This window comes from Hemitrygon akajei, chromosome 18 (assembly GCF_048418815.1).
Source record: "Hemitrygon akajei chromosome 18, sHemAka1.3, whole genome shotgun sequence".
In the NCBI taxonomy this organism is placed as follows: domain Eukaryota; kingdom Metazoa; phylum Chordata; class Chondrichthyes; order Myliobatiformes; family Dasyatidae; genus Hemitrygon; species Hemitrygon akajei.
In genome coordinates, this window is record NC_133141.1 from 37,255,974 (window position 1) to 37,275,587 (window position 19,614).

The 19,614-nt window shown below is 40.3% G+C and overlaps 1 protein-coding gene across 1 annotated transcript in view; it reads right to left on the reverse strand.

Annotated features, from left to right (window-relative positions):
• Nucleotides 1–564: 564 nt before the first annotated feature.
• The window catches only part of med24 (mediator complex subunit 24), a 74,665-nt gene continuing 55,615 nt past the window's right edge, over nt 565–19,614 (reverse strand). Inside the window, exons 21-27 of the mRNA XM_073071412.1 lie at nt 15,437–15,618; nt 13,333–13,426; nt 10,592–10,691; nt 7,948–8,028; nt 4,676–4,824; nt 2,473–2,591; nt 565–899 (exon numbers count right to left, since the gene is read on the reverse strand). Coding sequence (XP_072927513.1) covers nt 2,475–2,591; nt 4,676–4,824; nt 7,948–8,028; nt 10,592–10,691; nt 13,333–13,426; nt 15,437–15,618 — 723 coding nt within the window. The 3' untranslated portion in view covers nt 565–899; nt 2,473–2,474. The remainder of the gene's footprint in view (nt 900–2,472; nt 2,592–4,675; nt 4,825–7,947; nt 8,029–10,591; nt 10,692–13,332; nt 13,427–15,436; nt 15,619–19,614) is intronic.

Below are 19,614 nucleotides of genomic sequence, written 5' to 3' on the forward strand. Positions count from 1 at the left end.
ATATTGTGTACAGTTTGTCACCCTTTTGTGGGAAAGATGTTATTAAACTAGAAAAGGTACAATAAAAATTATCAGGATGTTGCCTGAACTTTGGGGGAGGGTTAAATTACAGGGAGAGATTGTGTCGACTAGGGCTTTATTCCCAGGAATGTAGGATATTGAGGGATGACCTGACAGAGATATACAAGATCATGAGGGGCACGGACAAGGTGCAAGTACATAGCCCTTTTCCCCATGGAGGGGGGTGTTATAAAACAAGATCAGAGGTAAGAGATTTAAAGGGGGCATCAGGAGCAGTTTCTTCACACAAAGGATGGTGCATATTTGAAATGAGTTGCCAGAAATAGAGGTTGAGGCAGGGACATCAAAGGGCAATGGGCCAAACACAGGCAGATGGGACTAGTTCTTTGAGCAACACTATTGGCATGGACCAGTTGGACCAAAAGGCCTGTTTCCATGCTTTATGAATTTCAAAGTCCTCAAGTCCAGTAGCTCAGTATAAAGTTATGACAATTCCCCAGGACAGACATTACAGTATAGAGGAATGGCAACAATGAAAAGATATTAAAGTAACCAGACACAACGATTTATTTTTTTTCTCATTTTAAATGAATTTACATGTTTTACTTTAGTAAAAAAACGAATAAAAATGACTTTAATACATTATTAGCATTTCTGAATATCAGAGTCATTTAGAAATATTCATAGCTTTTGACGAGTTTAGCAGCAGGCTAAGCCAGGAGGCATGGCTTAGTCAATTGCCAGAATTCATTTCCAACTGTTTCTTGCATGGAGCTTGGTCCAACAAAGCCCATGGAGCACCTCATCTGGGTAACTGAGCCCTTCGTTCCAAGCCCTGGCCACCAGGGATATGGATATCTTCATCCAACAGGTTCAAGCTGCAGGATGTGATTAAATAAGTGCATGTTTAGCAGAAAGAACAGTAGTGAGACTGGCCATTTGTCACTGACCAGAATATCTAGGTCTTCCATATATCTAGAATTTATATTGAGCTCCACAAACCTCAACATTTTTACATCTGTCATCACAGACTAAGTTGTAAGCAAGTGACTAATCAAACTCCAGCAGGGAATCTGTGGTTATCTGATCCGACCAGACAGTATGTAAAATTGTTCCTAAATATGCAATTCAATGAAAAAATTGACCTTGGATTTTTGCCACAGTTGTTCTCAAACTTTCTTTTCTGCTGTGCTGTGTTAATCTCTTAGTTTAAAAGGGTATGAATTTAAATAGATAGTCATTAATCATAAAGTAAGAATCACAGAACTAGAGAACTAATATATTACCCATGGAGAGCAGATTGGCTGAAGGACAGAAAGCAACATAAGAATAAATAAGTTATTTTTAGATTCACAGTTTTACTTGTGGGATTAGCCCTGGTATCTTCAGTTCATCACAGCTTATACTAATAACTTAGATGAAAATACATCAAAGTCAACATTGATTATCTATGTCCAACATTACTGTTTACTTATGACCCAGAAGGGAAACTGAGGACACAAAATGTCTGCAAAAAGATGATAGATTAAGCAAATGACAAGATAGCATATGAAGTACAATATGGGAAAGTGTGAGGTTTCTCTTTGGTTACAGGAATAGCAATTGTGAGAAGATAATAGATGATGGTGTGTTGGGTCGTAAGATACAGGAACAAAATATGCAAGTACACAATTAGGAAGGCAAATGATAATCTGGCCTTCACTGCAGAAACACTGAATTGCAAAAATAAGGAAGATGTTGAGATTTTACTGGACTTTGGTCATAAAATGATAAACTGTTACAGCACGGGAACCTGCCATTCAGCCCATCAAGTTCATGTCCACCACCAATCAACCATTTACACTAAACTGCATTAATCCTTTTATTAATTCTCTACACGTCCTCTTTAATGCTACCAGATTCTACCTACTGATTTACATTGCCAAATAACCAACCTGCATGCCTTGGGGATGTGGGAGGATACCTATAAGTCACAGGGAGATAGTGTCAACATAGCATTTGATGTCAGGGTTGAACCCATGTCTGGGGCTGAGAGGCATAACTCTACTAGCAGCAACACCGTGACACCTCACAAATGGAGTACTGTGTGTAGCTTTTGTTTTGCAGCAGAGATCGACAAGATTTATTGGCTCTTTATCCTTTAGCTCTCTAGTTTTAGACATTCTGGGCCAAAATGGAGAGTGTTGTGAATGCTTAGTGCTTAAGTGCTTCTGATACTGAGATTGATTGGCTTCTCAATAGTGAGAGAATTGAAGAAAATGTTAATCAGGTGACAAAGATCAGCCTTAATCTTACTGCAAGTAGAATAGGCTCATGAGTCTCTATAACCTACATCTGCTTCTATTTAAGTTCTTACACAAATACAAGTCCACGGTAACACATGCATGCGACAGGATTTATCAACACACTATTACTCTATACCAAACTAGGCCTGGAGACTCAACAACTAACCTTTAAAGTGCAGCAATCGCCTTTGCAGCAACCCTGCGTCCCAGAGGGAGAACCAGGTCAGTTATTGCTAGCACAGTCTTTGGTTTGGATAGAGCAGGCAATTTCATGAGTTCAGAAACCTGTTTTAGAAAAAAAATGTACAGTGCAATCAAACACAAAGAGCACCTGAATTGTAAGTGATACTGAGATGCAAGGGCTCATTCTGAAATTTCCATTAGGTTTTACTTGTAACTGGCTACATGACTTAAGTTTTTTTTGTTTACAGAGAAGATCAACTAAATACAGTTATATATTGTAGCTTCATTTTTTGAAAATCTAGTCCTGTTTGCAATTTCTAAATAAGAAATTATATTCCAAAAAACATTCATTATTTAATGGTACAATATAATTAAATATAATATTGTCTGTTACATTCGTATTTAAACAGAAGTCATCTAGTTTTGTAATATTATATTAAAAACAAGTGTGGAGTAACTTAAAAACAAATTCACAATCATTTTGCACCTTTTACAATACAGCACTCAAAGCTTTATCATTTTTATTTTACAGCCAATTAGGCAATTTTGAATTTGTTGGACAGTAGGTACACAACAAGTAGAAATAAACACAATTACAAATAATCATTTTTGGGGTATTAGTTGAGCAATAATTGTTGACACTGGAGAACCTATCTGATTCTCTTGGGATCATTTATGTAACTATTCAAGAGGACAGGCATGGTCTGGGTTTAAGCCACTGATGAAAAAGAGCATGTTCAGCAGTATATTTTTCATCCACTAAAGTGCCAAACAGGATTGTGCAGTTAGTTCTGAACCATTAATCAATAATCTGAAATGTTAACCTTCTCTAACTCTGTATACTTAGACTGAAAAGAGTCCCCTTGTGAAGAACAGGATATACTTGGGGCACCCACAACATAGCAAAACTTTGCCTTCAGTAGAGAATAGGGCAAAATAAAGCAATACTACAAAGAATTGTATTATTGATCATTCAAACTAGTTATCTATTCAAAGCTATCTTAGAACCATTTGCAATAGAGAGACAAGGCATTAAATTAGCAAGAGGGAGGTTCCATTCTGATGATACTTTCCCATGAGTGTTTCAGGGAAATTTCACAATTAGTTCACAAACATTTTGTTCCTTTAGAAATTTAAGCTTATACTTGTTTCTTGTTCTATAATGAGGATTAATAGCATGTACAATGTGAATAGAATGTAACAATCATCAGCAAACACTTCAAGTTCTGATTTAATGCTGAAAGGATAGTCTGAATAATGAGCCCTTAAACAAAACTAGCACGAAGACCACCGAGTTGTTTAACCACTTTCACAAGATAGCTTATGTCTGAACCTGACTCAACACCATAGAGCGTGTTTCACAAAAAGGACTAGCTTCAGTTCTTCCCGGTGAGGCAACATTTCACCTGTGAATCTGCTGGGGTCGTCTATCCGGTGCTCCTGATGGAGTCTCCTCTACATTGGTGAGACCCATTGTAAATTGGGGGACCACTTTGGCAAGCAACTCCGCATCATCCACCACAAGCAGGACTTCCCAGTGGCCAAACATTTTAATTCCGATTCCATTCCCTTTCCGACGTGTCAATCCATGGCTCCTTCTTGTGCTAAGATGAGGCCACCCTCAGTGAGGAGGACCAACACCTTATATTATTGTCTAGGTACCCTCCAACCTGATGGCATGAATATCAATTTCTCCTTCCGGTGAACAAAATCCACCACCCATTCTGACCTTTTACTACTATTACTTTCCCCTGGGTTCCCTCTTCCTTCCCTTTCTCCTATTTTTCACTCTCCTCTCCTGTCAGATTCTTTCTTCTTCAGCCCTTAATTAACCTTTTCCACCCACCGGGCTTCACCCATCACGTTCTTCCTTTCCCCTCTCACCACTATTTAATTCAGGCATCTCCCACCCCCCCCATCTTCTCAGTCCTGAAGAAGGGTCTCAGCCATAAATGTTGACTGTTGACACTTTTCCATAGATGCTGCCTGACCTGCTGAGCTCCTCCAGCATTTTGTGTGTTGCTTTGGATTTCCAGCATTTATAGATTTTCTTGTGTTTGTGGTTTGTTAGTTATACATACCTGTTTTATAGCATTCAAAGCTAAACATTGAGCATGCAGAAAGATCTACAAAATTTATGCACTCATTTATATCTGGATATCAACCAATTTGAAGAATTGACTTACCATAGTAAAAGGCATGAACTGGAGAATGCTACTACGGCTTCCTTGGTCCAAGCATTCTACACATTCTTCCATAAACCACTGGACAAACTGGGTGTGCGGACCAGCCACCTTTGAGCTCAGGATTGAGGAAATCAAGAGGAACAAGTTTGCTGAAAAGGAAGTTGAGAAAGTCAGTGCTTCACCTTGTTTTGACCAGCTTTTAATGAATATTCAGCAGCATCAATGGAGGAACATTTCGCATTCTGTTGAATCTGAAAGACTCTCCACTATAATAACACCTTAACATGATTTAGATTTCTATCAGCTGAATAAAATAGAAATTGATGTACATCTGGCTCTTTATCCTTAGCTCACTGGTTTTACACATTCCTGCCAACATAGCATGCCCACGATGTTCAGCAGAACAATAAAACAAAACAAGCCCCCTTTTCACCCTCCCACTTACCCACCCACCCCTCATTCACATAGACAGGCCTCCAACCCCAGGACTCCAGTCTCCAGGCCTTGTCCCCGGGCTCTCAGCTATTGGGCCTTCAACTTCACCACAGGACTTGCCAATCATGGTTTTGACCTTCAAGCCTTGACTTCCAGATCCGCACAGATCTCTGAGCCTGGTGACTCCTCTAAGTCTCTACCATTAGTCTTTGACCCTTAGGCTTCTACCTTTGGACTTGCTATGCTCTGAACTTTGATTTCGGTTTTGCCAGACTTTGGTGACGTCTACGCATTGACTCTAGGACTTGCCAATCATGGGTTTGGCCTTCGACTTCCATACTTGCATGGACCTTGTTTGAGCTTTGGGCCTCGACTTCTGGACTTGCATGACCCCGGTAATCTTGGGGTGGGGGTACCCAGTTTTATGACTTTGTACCCAGGACTTGCCACCCATACTGGCCTACAATCTGGGACTACGACTCACTAACTAGGGGATCACTGGTCTCCTCAGTGCCTCTAGGATCGCTGACATTCAACTGCGGAACACCTGCCCAGTCTCATCATTAACTAGCCTTGATCTCTAACTCCCCATCATCCCTATCCCTAAACCCTAACGGATTCCCTAGCTCCCAGTGCTTCCCCCAAAACTATCCCTATGAATAGTTTTTTAAAAAAACCCAAGTTTGAGCCACAACATTGGTGGAAATCATAGCTTGGCGCCATCTTGACCGGAAAGGTCCTGACCTTGGGCGTTGCTTGTAGAGTTTGCACATTCTCCCTGTGACCACATCCCTAACACTTTGAGTTAATTGGCAATTGGCTACTGTAAGTTATCCAAATCAGTGTAAGTGGCAAAATAATCACATTGGAGTTGATTGGCATGCAAGACAGAATAAGTTACAGGGTTATAATAAGGTGGAAATAGAACAGATAGGATTAAACACAAGAGATTCTGCAGATACTGGAAATCCAGAGTAACACACACAAAATGTTGGAGGAACTTAGCAAGTCAGGCAGCATCTATGGAGTAGAATAAACAGTTGATGTTTTGGGTCCAGACTTTCATCAGAACTGAAAAGGGGGAAGAAGGAAGTGGTGGGGGGGGGGGGGGGGAAGAATACAATCTGGCAGGTGACGGGGGAAGGTGGGTGAGTAGGGGATTAATCTTTCCAGCAACCAGCTTGGACTGAATATTCATTTTGTGTTACAATAAGTAAATTTAGAAACAGTAGGAAAAGCCTTCTTACAGCACAAGCTCACATAAGGTCATGCCAGTATGGCTGGGGAGATAGGGCTTATGAAATGTTCACAGCAGAGAAGCATTGAGGACACCAGGAGCTGTGCAGCTGCAAATGTTAAATGTAACTAGGAGCATTCAGTGGGAGGCAAATGTGAGTTGTAGTCCAGACAAGCATGACTGATCTATCTACACCTAAATAGAAATAATGTTTAATTACTTTTTTTAAATTTTACTTGAGTATGTCCCAAACACAATGTGCTGAAATTTTAAAACTTTGACGTACTAGAAGTCATTTAATATGCTTCAAATGCTCTTAAAACTGTATGTCTATTGATCTGGCTCTTCTTTGTGTACAAGATGATCATTGACTCCCAAGAAGATGTGTATTCAAAATGTGCTTATCTGAGCTCAGATTTCACCAAATATCAAAATGGAGTGAGCAGCAATTAACAGTATGGGAACTTCTCTCCTAATTATTAAGAGATGGCAGAACCATTATACAGAGATCGCATAGACAACCTTCATAAGCCAATCTATACTTTCTGTATTAGTGAATCTGCAGTGTTATCTGGAAAAAGAGCATTGATTTTCAAGTGCCCTGACAAACCTCTTCTCATCAAAGTGAAATAAAACTAGCAACCATTTAAACACGAGAAAGTCTACAGATACTGGAAATCAAAAGCACCATACACAAAATGCTGGAGGAACTTAGCAAACCAGTTAGCATCTATGGAAGTGAACAAAGAGTCGATGTTTCAGTTAAGATGCTTCTTCTGGACCATTTATCTTATTGTTCTGCATGGCATCTTACACAATGGTTTCAACTTTTACCAAAGTGAATAATTATAAATGCAATTAGTCGGCTGTACAATGCTTTGGAATTTCTAGAGGGCTTTGTTGTCAATTTCTTTTCTCAAAAAGTTCAAAATACAGTATATATTAAAAAATCCCTTTTTAATTTTATGGACTTTCAATCTGCAGAAATTTGTTCCAATGATTTTTTATACTGCCTTTGTCAAATCATATTGTGATATCAGTTTAGCAATAAATACCACCACAAACGCTTTCTGTTTTATTTTATGCAAAAACCTTTATTTTATATATCCGTCTAACTGCGTAATGAGGCAAAACAGTTTCCCCTTTGGTGTCCCCGTCAGTTGCAAGCTCCCACTGAATAAATATGATACTAAACAATGACCTCTCAAACATTGCTTAACTTCTTCCTTTTGTCAGTTTTTGTCCTATTGTCGATTACATAACTCATCAGAAAGATCACTTCAGTATCAAATTCAGATAATAATTTCCGAGAAACTCCATTTGAAGTAAAGAATCAACTTACCAGTATATCACAATTTCAATATGCTTTGTAATGAAATAGCAAAAAATAGATATCTGTAATTCAGCAGAATATCTGGATACTGGGTAAAGTAATATGAAAACAAATTTAAAATCTAGATTCCAAAGAAGGAACATAGACAGCATCTTTTGGACTATTTGAATATCCCAATGTGATTTAATCAGAATTAAATACAGCCCTGCATCTAAGTGTATACACAACACACACCTGAATGTGTTTGAATGAACACTGAGAACTTACCCAATACTCTTTTCAAGGGATCTCTCATGTTTATGTTATGAAGCTGAGAGGCTGACAGTGAGCTGCTCATTGAACGGTCACCTGAAGATTATATGTTAAAATGATTATAAAATACACATAAGTAATGTGAGAGAAAAAGAAAATTTTAACAAATGGCTGGAGCCCTGATATCTAATTAAATCATAAAAGGGAAGATTAAAAAAAGGAAAACTGAATTGTCATCATTATTTCAACATATTCATGGAAGAGTGAGAGAGAAATAAATTTCAAATTCTTTGGAACTGAGTCATCCAGAAGTTGACATGCCTGATGATTGAAGTTAAATTAACCGAGGGGCAGAAATTGTGATTAACATTCAAGCTTGGCAGGCAGCTCTTTATTTATTTCATTTTTATTTGGATATACACCGCCTTATTTAACACTAGCCTAATCAAAGGACGATTTATAATGACCAATTAACCTACTAACCAGAACGTCTTTGGACTGTGGGAGGAAACCCGGTCACACAGGGAAAATGTACAAACTCCTTACAGACAGCACTGGAACTGAATTCCAAACTCGGAAAACCAGAGCTGTAATGGCATCGTGCTTACAGCTATACTTCCAGGAAGTATAAATGAACGACCAGTCCAACCTATCAATGAGAACTGGAGCGAAAGGTTGGACAATAAGGAGATAGATATCTCCTTATTTTGTACTCAATATAAAGTCTTTCCATTTAGAAAACAGTCAACCCCTTCATTTCTTCTACCAAAGTGCATGACCATACACTTTCTGACACTGTATTCCATCTGCCATTTCTTTGCCCATTCTCCTAATCTAAGTCCTTCTGTAGTCTCTCTACTTCCTCAAAACTACCCGACCGTCCAACTATTTCCATATCGTCTACAGCTCTGCCGCCATCCCTGCCAGTGTTCTTTTCCAATCAATTCTGGCCAACTCCTCTCTCAAGCCTCTGTAATTTCCTTACTCCACTGTAATACTGATACATCTGACTTTAGCTTCTCCTTCTCAAATTGCAGGATGAATTTGATCATATTATGATCACTTACCCCTAAAGTTCTTTTACCTTTAAGCTCTTTAATCAATTCCAGTTCATTGCACAACACCCAATCCAGTACAGCTGATTGCCTAGTGGGTTCAACCATGAGCTGCTCTGAAAAACCATCTCGTTGACATTCTAGAAATTTTCCCTCCTGGAATATAGCACCAACCTGATTTTCCCAATCTACCTGCATATTAAAATCCCCATTGTACACTGCCCTTTTGGCATGTATTTTCTATTTCCTGTTGTATTTTGTAGACCATATCCTTACTACTGTTTGAGAGTCTGTCTCCCATCAGGGTGTTTTTACCCTTGCAGTTCCTTAGCTCTATGCACAATGATTCAACATCTTCCAACCCTATGTCATCTCTTTGTAATGATAGGCCATAAGACATAGGAGCCGAATTAGGCCAATTGACTCTGCTCTGCCATTTCATCACGGCTGATTCTTTTTTTCTCCACCTCAACCCCATTTCCTGGCCTTCTCCCTGTAACCTTTGATGCCATGTAAATGATATGATTTCATTTGTTTTTATTTTTTTACAGAGCAATGCCACTCCCTCTGCCTTCCTGCCTGTCCTTTCAATACAAAATGTATCCTTGGATATTAAGCTCCCAGCTATAATCTTCTTTCAGCTATGATTCGGTGATGCCTACAACACCACACACGCCAATCTGCAACTGTGCTACAAGTTTATCTACCTTACTCTGTATACTGCATGAATTCAAATACAACACCTTCGGTCCTGTTATTCACCCTTATCGATTTTGTCCGCTGTTTACACTGCAACTCATCTTGTTGAATGCAATTTTGTCCTATCAACTGCTTATCCTCACTACACTTGCCTTAGTTTATAAACCAGCTGCCTCATCTTCAGCACTATCATCCACCTTTCCTACAATACTTCTTGCATCGAAATATAAGATCCCTGAGGAACATGACTGGTCACCGATCTCTAGCCAACACAACACCCTTCCACCATTACCCTTTGTCTTATATGGCCAAGGCCAATTTGGAATCCCAGTTACCTAGTCACTGGATACAATGCATCTTCATCATTTGGATCTAAGGTGACCTGGTAGGGGCTGAATGGTTTACTCCTTTTTCTATTTCTTAGGAGACTGAAATATGGAAATGCTGATATGGAGCAGATTCTAACTAATCGAAAATAAAAATGAACTTTGTGCTTAAAAATTAAACTTTGTGCAAAGTAAACTACTGAATCATTGGCAGGGTGATTACAATCTAGCACCTTCCATTCTCTCAGGTCAACAGTTTCATACTATAGCTATCAACTGCAATTAACAAACACCCACACACATCCAATTAATTTTTACATTTAATCTTTGGTAATGACTCTGTGGAAGAAAAACGCAAGGTCTTTAGAACCACAAATCCTAAATTTGCGGAGCTCCCGTTGCCAAGATGCGTTGTCTTATATTTTATAGTATTACTCAAAACAAACATACAATTTGACTTCTACCCACAAATCTTTCTAAACGGTAAGCTGTAAAACAACATAACAGCACATCCATATATATCTAAATGCTCACTGCTTTTTACTAGGCTGGGAAATGATTTAAGTCAAGAGTGCCTACCAGGGCTAGAAAGGATATTTGGATCCTCTTCATTTGAACTTAACAATCGCAACAGTTTTGATGGCTGGCTGTCATCCAAAGGAAATAAATTGATGTAGTCCTGTGGAAAGAGAAGCCCAATAGTTATCCAAGCCACCATTTATTGATTATACATTTCCTAGAGAGCTAGGATGCAACATCTATGATCGACCACAGCCAACGGAGGGCCTCTTTTTCAATTAAAGCAAATACTTCAGGTGGAAATATTCCAGCTATCTGATTGGTTTTAAATCAATTGTGAAAGCTGCATGAAAAACATTACGTCTAATTCAACACAGTTAGCACTTCAAATATACCTCATTTCAGTTGCTATCACCAATCTGTTCCGATTAAAACCAAAGTGGAAGGAGCAGTTTTCTTTTGAAATTTATTGGAGGCAATTCTATATTTTTGAGTTGAGTTGTAGACAAATTGTAATGGTTCATTGTAATGTTAGCCAACCATGAGAAAATTTCATTGCAATATATGACAGGATGGAGATTTTAATGGGGTGTCCACAATGGACGAATGACTACTAAAATCACAAGATAACTACGTAGTGCACAATGAATAGAAAATGCATGGACAGATACAGAAAGCAGTTCTACACCAATGCAGGAGTCTATACACATGTCAGATATGAGGCTCACAAAATAGGCACCAAACCCCATCTGTATTTTCTATGCTTCAAATGATTGTTTAAAATTGATCACCTATGAAAGTGATCAATATAAGAGGCATTTGCTGAGGCAAACACTGAGGGTCACAAATCTTGAACTGTGCCTTGTGCTTCAACTCTGTATAACCCTTTCTGGTACGGTGCAGGTCACATTCATCCTTAGCTCATGTCAATACACATTGACATTTCATTACAATACAGACAGACAGACATACTTTATTGATCCCGAGGGAAACTGGGTTTCGTTACAGCTGCACCAACCAAGAATAGGTAGAAATATAGCAATATAAAACCATAAATAATTAAATAATAATAAGCTGATCATGCCAAGTGGAAATAAGTCCAGGACCAGCCTATTGACTCAGGGTGTCTGACACTCTGAGGGAGGAGTTGTAAAGTTTGATGGCCACTGGTAGGAATGACTTCCTATGACGCTCAGTGTTGCATCTTGGTGGAATGAGTCTCTGGCTGAATGTACTGTGCCTAACCAGTACATTATGGAGTGGATGGGAGTCATTGTCCAAGATGGCATGCAACTTGGACAGCATCCTCTTTTCTGACACCACCGTCAGAGTCCAGTTCCACCCCCACAACATCACTGGCCTTACGAATGAGTTTGTTGATTCTGTTGGTGTCTGCTACCTTCAGCCTGCTGCCCCAGCACACAACAGCAAACATGATAGCACTGGCCACCTCGTAGAACATCCTCAGCATCTTCCAGCAGATGTTAAAAGACCTCAGTCTCCTCAGGAAATAGAGACGCCTCTGACCCTTCTTGTAGACAGCCTCAGTGTTCTTTGACCAGTCCAGTTTATTGTCAATTCATATCCCCAGGTATTTGTAATCCTCCACCATGTCCACACTGACCCCTTGGATGGAAACAGGGGACACTGGTGCCTTAGCCCTCCTCAGGTCCACCACCAGCTCCTTAGTCTTTTTCACATTAAGCTGCAGATGAATCTGCTCGCACCATGTGACAAAGTTTCCCACCGTAGCCCTGTACTCAGCCTCATCTCCCTTGCTGATGCATCCAACTGTGGCTGAGTCATCAGAAAATTTCTGAAGATGGCAAGATTCTTGTGCAGTAGTTGAAGTCCGAGTATTGCATTATATGGAAAAAAAAAGTCTGTACATAATGTTAAAATAAAGCTGCATTTCCCTCATAAGGGAGGAACCAATGATCTGATGGTTCCGTAGGCTGCTTTCTGTTATTAAGGTCACACGTTAATAAGAAAGAAAAATCTGAACATTTAACTCAATGCTATTTATAAAGTCTTACTGTGTGTCAAGATTTAGGAGCATCTACACTCCAAAAGTATGTTATTATTCGCAATCCAATTTTGAATATCACCAAGAAATGAAACATGCTTTATTAATCAAGTTCCTGTTCTCTCTGGGACAAATTGCATTTCCATGAATTAGTTTCATAATTTATAATCAATTCTAGTGGTCATAGATTAAGTAATGGCTTTACTAATCTATTTTCCCAACAAGACCAATATATAGATGGATGCCAGTCCATGGCTTCCTCTCCTGCCACAATGAGGCCACACTCAGGTTGGAGGAACAGCACCTTATATTCTGTCTGGGTAGCCTCCAGCCTGATGGCAGGAACATCAATTTCTCACACTTCCATTAATTGCCGCTTTCCCTGACCGTCGCAATTTCCCATTCCCCTCTCTCACCTTATCTCCTTACCTACCCATCACCTCCCTCTGGTGCCCTTTCTTCCATGGCCTTCTGTCCTGTTCCATCAGATCCCCCCCCCCCTCCAGCCCTTTCTCTTTCACCAATTAACTTCCCAGCTCTTTATTTCACCCCTCCACCCTTCACCTACTACCTTGTGTTTCTTCCTCCGCCCCCCCCCCCCCCACTTTCTTACTCTGACTTCTCATCTTTTTTCTCCAGTCCTGATGAAGGGTCTCAGCGCAAAATGTCAACTGTTTACTCTTTCCCATAGATACTGCCTAGCCTGCTGAGTTCCTCCAGCATTTTGTCTGTGTTGTATAGATGGATATTACTATTGAAGCGGCACTGCTCTTACCTCAATATCTTCTCTATGTCTTTTCCTCTGCTTGGCTGTGGCCTGACCCTTGTTATGCGAGGAATGAGAGCTCAGAGCACACCAGACAGAGAGCCTACATTAAACAGAGGAAATAGGTAAATTCAAAGAATATTTCCCATAACCAAGCAATGAATCAACAACTGAAATTAAACTGATAAAAAAAATCAAGGTATATAATCATGACATTAAGACTTGGTGGTTTGAACCTTAACTGCCCTATTCTCCATTCCTAAGTACAAGCATAAGTTTAAACATCTGAAGAATACACAAGGTAGAATCTTTGATCTCCAAACGCTTCAGGCTCTGGCACATTTAAAAACCTCAAAGAGGACCACAACCTTGTTGTGGTTTGTAGGCTTACATGCCTCAATGACCGGAGAGCTATGCTGACTGGAGTCAGGGCTCTTGGTAGGGTACCCATGCCAAAAAGGTCAAAGGGTAGAGGCCAGACCAAGAGTGGTCCACCGGTCCGCTGGGTTTGGGGGTTCAGGGCTAATAACCTTTACTGGAAAAGCAAAACTTTTACGGAAACAGCACTTAAGAATCCTTCTACATCTGTTTGTGATGGTACTCCTAAATCTCCATCGAGACTTGCATGGCCCCACTTCACTGGATCCCTGAAAAGCGGAGGAAACACAGGAGACCAAAGACAACTTGGTGCTGTATCATAGAGGCAGAAATAATGATCCTGATCTACACCTGGGGCTCAATAAAGAAGATAGTCATGGACAGACAAAGATGGAGGACCTTCTTCATTGCCCTAAATGCCAGAAGATGTAAAAATTGTTCAATGTTGTCCCACAGGTTGTCAGTGGACTCTCACATCACTTCATTCTTGAATCAGATCTTGCATCACAGCAAGGACTCCCATTTCGTTTCTTTCCTTTCTTCCATGCCCTTCTCCTGTACTTGCTTAAAATCTGTTAAATCTTGAAACTCTCAGAGAAGGCCCTCAATCCAGAATTGTCACCACAGATGCAAGCTGACCAGCTGACTATATCTCGCCCTTGGTTTTATTCCAGATTTAGATTGTCTATTTGTTATGAGAAGCTGAAATTGCCACAGACTAATCAGAAAACAAAAAAAGACACGCATGTCATAAATCTGAAACAAAAATAGATAAGGCAGTTATTTGGCTTGAAACGTCAACTGTTTACTCTTTTCAATAGATGCTGCCTGGCCTGCTGAGTTCCTCCAGCATTTTGTCTTTGTTGCTTGGATTTCCAGCATCTGCAGACTTCCTGTTTGTAAAAGGCTGTCAATACCCATCAAGTCAGGCAGCAGCTGTGGGGCACAGAGGGACATACGTAAATTGGATGGTCACAGTCTTACTCACAGGGTAGAGGAGTCTCAAACTAGAGAGCATAGGTTTAAAATGAGAGGGGTAAGATTTAAAGGGGATCCAAAGGGCAAGTTATTCCATACAGATGGTATGTGGAACATGCCACCAGAGGAAGTGATAGAGGCGGGTACAATTACTACATTTAAAAGACATTTGGACATGCTTATTGGTAAAAAGGTTTTACAGGGATAACACATCAAATGGGACTAGATCAGGAAGGCACCTTGTCGGTATGGGTGAGTTGGGCTTGAAGTCCCATTTCCATGCTATTTAACTTCAAATCTGTGACAACACAAACAAGAGCTGAATGCTGCAATTTAGACTGGTGTGAAGAATAAATCCATTCAGTTGGTAATTTAAATAATTAAATGAAACAGCAATTCAATGTTGCAGTACCAAATTACGCTTAGAGGTAAATTTCTGGGTGAAGGAAAATTCCAGTTGGAACGTTCACAGTTTGTTAGTGCCAATGAAAGCAGAATTAGGGTTGACTACATTATCTAGTCATAACCTGAAAAAGATGTCTTGGGTTACTTTTCAATCAAATTCTTTTAAAGCACCTATCTTAATTACAATAAAGCTGTTTATAAAAATGACAAAAGTTTTTAATAATTCTTGGTAATTCTATATCTTTAGTGAGTTATAATACAAGCCCACAAGTGCTGCTGTCAATCAAAATAAAGTACAAAAGAAAATGACCAACTTAGTAATGGGAAAGATTAAGATAATACAAAAAATTACTTGGCAAGAGCTCGTCCAGGTGGATCCATGAGCATCTGCCACTTTAAGGAGTTGGTCAGGAGCCCAGGCAGGATGTGGCCCAGCAGACCCAAGGTGATTTGCTGCATGTCCAAGCAAAACACACTATGAAGGAGCTCAACAGCTTTGTAACAGTGTTCCTTCCTCGTCTCCTTCAATAGCTCCTAAAGGGAAACAGAATACACGTATTAAGTAATCAGTTGGCGACAGAGTCAGTAATCATTCTCAATAAGAACAAATGAGACAGGCTAATCAAATCAAGTTTAACTATCGTTCAACCATAATAGATACAGTGAACGAAAGAGCATTCCTCTGTGGCCAAGGTGCAAAACAAACAAAATAGCACTTTCAAAATAGTGAGCAAAGAAGCACATTCACACAAAAATAATATATATAGTCTAAGACACTCAGCGACAAGTCCTGCAATTGACGGTACTGTCTCCAGACAGTGTACAGTCACATGCAATCCAGCCCGTCATTCCACTGCTTGAACACGGGAGGGCTGACCCCAGCGACTGAGGATGCCATGCTCCACTGCTTCTGCCATTTTCTCTCCTGGTGTGCAGCAACAGGCAAACCCATGGCTTGAGGCCTAGTCCTCTCTACAACCGAGGCTACACAGCTTCCACGTCATCTGTCGCGCCACCAGACAACGGTAACAGGTCTGTGGGAACTTCTACTATTACTGTCCAGCACAGTCTTGTGACCACAAGTGAAATGTCTGAGACAACCTCCCACGGTTATATTACATGCTACTGGCAGCAATACAGTCTGCAGCCAGGTCAGCTCCTCCAGCATCCTGGCCGGCACCTTTCTCGACACGTCTGCTGGCTCCGTCTCCAACACCAGCTCCACTGCCGGCACCAATCCAGCTACTCCGATCAATAAACTGATGGAGTAGCCTGGTAGTACCCCAAGATCTTGGGAGTAGAATTATCTTGTGATTATAAAAAACCACTTTGAACAAAGAGAAGCACCACCTTTGGTTGGCCCCCCGAGAGGCCGCTGCATGCAAAAGTGTCGCCATCTTACTGGAAGGAATAAAATTCTTGTGCAATAAAACTCAAGGAAAAAAATGGCTGGGTGAAGGGAATGTAAATTATTAGATGTAGCTCATGCAATGGAACACCCATATCCTGCTGCATTTGAGAGTTCCACAATTTTCAAACATATAGGAGGAGCTTAGGAGGATTATTGGCGCCTAACAGTGACTCCTTTGCTTGCATCTTTGAAAAACAACTCTATTTCCATCTTTAATACCTTTCAGGGTTCTTTTAAAGACACTGATCTGGAGTTACACACTGACTACCTTTCTTTGTGGGAATGGGACCCACTCTTGGGGTTTCATGACTGGCTGTTATTCGGCACACCAAGGGATCAGCTCGCCTTTGGAGGGCCGAGATATTGTGGCTCTGGAGACAGGCGGATCAGTGCGTCGTGGCAGATGGAAGGTCTAAGGCTGTGTGCCCAGAGACACGAGATCTTTGGGCACAGAACTAAAAAAAAACGACACAACAGACTTTTAACATCGTAAACCAGCGAGTTGTTTGTTATGTCTCCCCTCTCGCTGTGAAACGGAGACATCTCTTTCTCCCTTATTAGTGAGAGAGAGAGAGAGCCTGTGGTATGTTACCAGGTGAATGAGTAGTCTTTGGGGTAACTGCAGGTCTGTGTCTTCGCTGTTGCTTTGCTCATGCTTGCGCGCTCGGTGGTGGGTGCCGGTGCTTTTTTTTTTGCTGGTGGGGGAGGGGGGGTCGTTGCTTGCTGCTGCTTACTTGCAGGAGGGAGGGGAGCTGGGGGTGGACTTTAAGGTTCTAACATTTAACTATCATTCATTCCTTGGGGGCACTCCTCTGTTTTCGTGGATGGTTGCGAAGAAAAAGCAATTCAGGATGTATATCGTATACATTTCTCTGACATTAAGTGTACCTTTGAAGATTTTATTTTTGCAACGCAAGAGACTGCAGGTGCTGGAATTTGGAGCTGATCTTGTCAAAATGGACTATTTCACAATTTTACGACATTAAACTTTATCCACTAATTTAATTCACATTCATCCCTTAGCCTCCTCCTCTCCTCTTCCAAAATTATTTTCTAACCAACTTTTGCATCAACAGCACATTTATCAATCAAACCCTTCGTGAATTTATCAGTCACTGAACTATGTTGGAAAAGGTCAAGACCTTAGCACCATTTGCTATGACGCAACTCTCAATACACCTTGTCAACTAGAAAAGGTCCTGTATCTTAACAATAAGCAGTTACTATGCAACAGAAGTTGTTTGGACAGAGACAGTAATTATATGTACATCAGAGAAGTGTCAAACATCCTGTACGCCCCACAGCATGTGCCCTTGAGCTATGCAAGGCTGTTGCAGCAACTCCTCCTTCTGGCCTTCCACCTAACCCATCTCAGCTCAGTAAATACTTGTATCTTCTTTGCTTGGGAACTTTTGTCCTAATGAAATCAAGCAATTACTATGAGATTGTGATCATCCAGAACCCCTCACAATTTCAATCAAAGACTAGCTTTATTTCTCACACATACCGAGTGAAATACGTTGTTCATGTCATCAACAACACTGCCCAAGATTGTGCTGGGGGCAGCCCGCAAGTGTCATCACACTCCCGATGCCAACATAGCAGGCCCACAACTTATTAACTCTAACCTGAATGACTTTTGAATGTGGAAACTGTACACCAGGGGGACATTCATGCAGTCACGGGGAGAATGTGCAAACTCTTTACAATGCCAGGAATTGAACCCCGATGATCATAATCGCTAGCGCCGTAAAGCATTATGCTAACTGCTTTGCTACCTTGATGCCCATCAATTTAACTTTTTGACTGGAAAATTATTACTAAAAACCAGGAAGCATCTCTGCATGAACCTTGAAAATCACACTTAAGACAATGGCACAAATGACAACTTGCACTGTTCCATTAGATGTAAGAATAGCGCAAGTTACAAAAGTCAAATGTCACTGAATGAAAAGGCGGATTGAGAAATGTTCCCTTACACAAAGAGAGCAATTCTCATGACAGGCAATGGCAGTTAAGAAACATGCAGTGACTGTGGAAATGATTAAATGTCTTGCGTAACTAGATAAAAGATTAATCAGGCTCCCTAACTTCTTCCAGATCCCAAGCCCTTACATAATCTTACCACATCCTCAGTTTGGTAACCCCTACTGTCATGAAATCAAGCACGAATTAAACTTTCCATCCAAATCACCAAAATGGTACATTTAATCACACTTTTTAATTGCAATCTCTCTGTAAGTCATAAAAATGATGAGTAGCATTTTAGTTTTAGAAATATCGATGCAGAGTGCAAGAATATGGAAGTAATAATCTTGCACAAAAATATTGGCTACAATAGTAGATTCAATTTATAGGAAATAAATCACATAATAGTTAAAGCAATAGCTAGAAACTCAACAGCTTCTGAACAGAACAATTGTATTTAACTTACAAGATCTTGCCATATACTTCCTGTAAATAAATATGCGCACTCAACTAACTAAAGATAAACACTCAGTGGCCACTTTACTAGGTACAGGAATGGAACCCAATATGGTCTTGTGTTGCTGTAGCCCATCCACTTGAAGGTTTGATGTGTGTTCAGACATGCTTTAGTGCACATCGCTGTTGGTTATTAAGTCACTGTGGCCTTCCTGTCAGTTTGAACTAGTCTAGCCATTCTCCTCTGACCTCTCTCATTAACAAGGTGTTTTTGCCTACAGAAATACTGTTCACTGGATTTTTTTTTTGTTTTTCGCACCATTTTCTATAGACTCTAGAGACTGTTGTGCATAAAAATCCCAGGAGATCAGCAGTTTCTGAGATACTCAAGCTGTCCCATCTAACACCAACAATCAAACACTGTCAAAGTCACTTAGATCACATTTCTCCCCCATTCTGATGTTTGCTCTGAACAACAAATGAACCTGCATACTTTTATACACTGAATTGCTGCCACATGATTGGCTGATTAGATATTTGCATTAACAAGCAGGTATACAGGTACCTAATAAAGTGGTCACCAAGTATAGCAAGAGTGAGACTTGCAATATTGAGAGCTCTCAGTTTTGGTTGTTATTAGATGTAATCAGACTAATAGTTTATGCCAGTCGGAATTAAAAACGGGTAATTCCCAA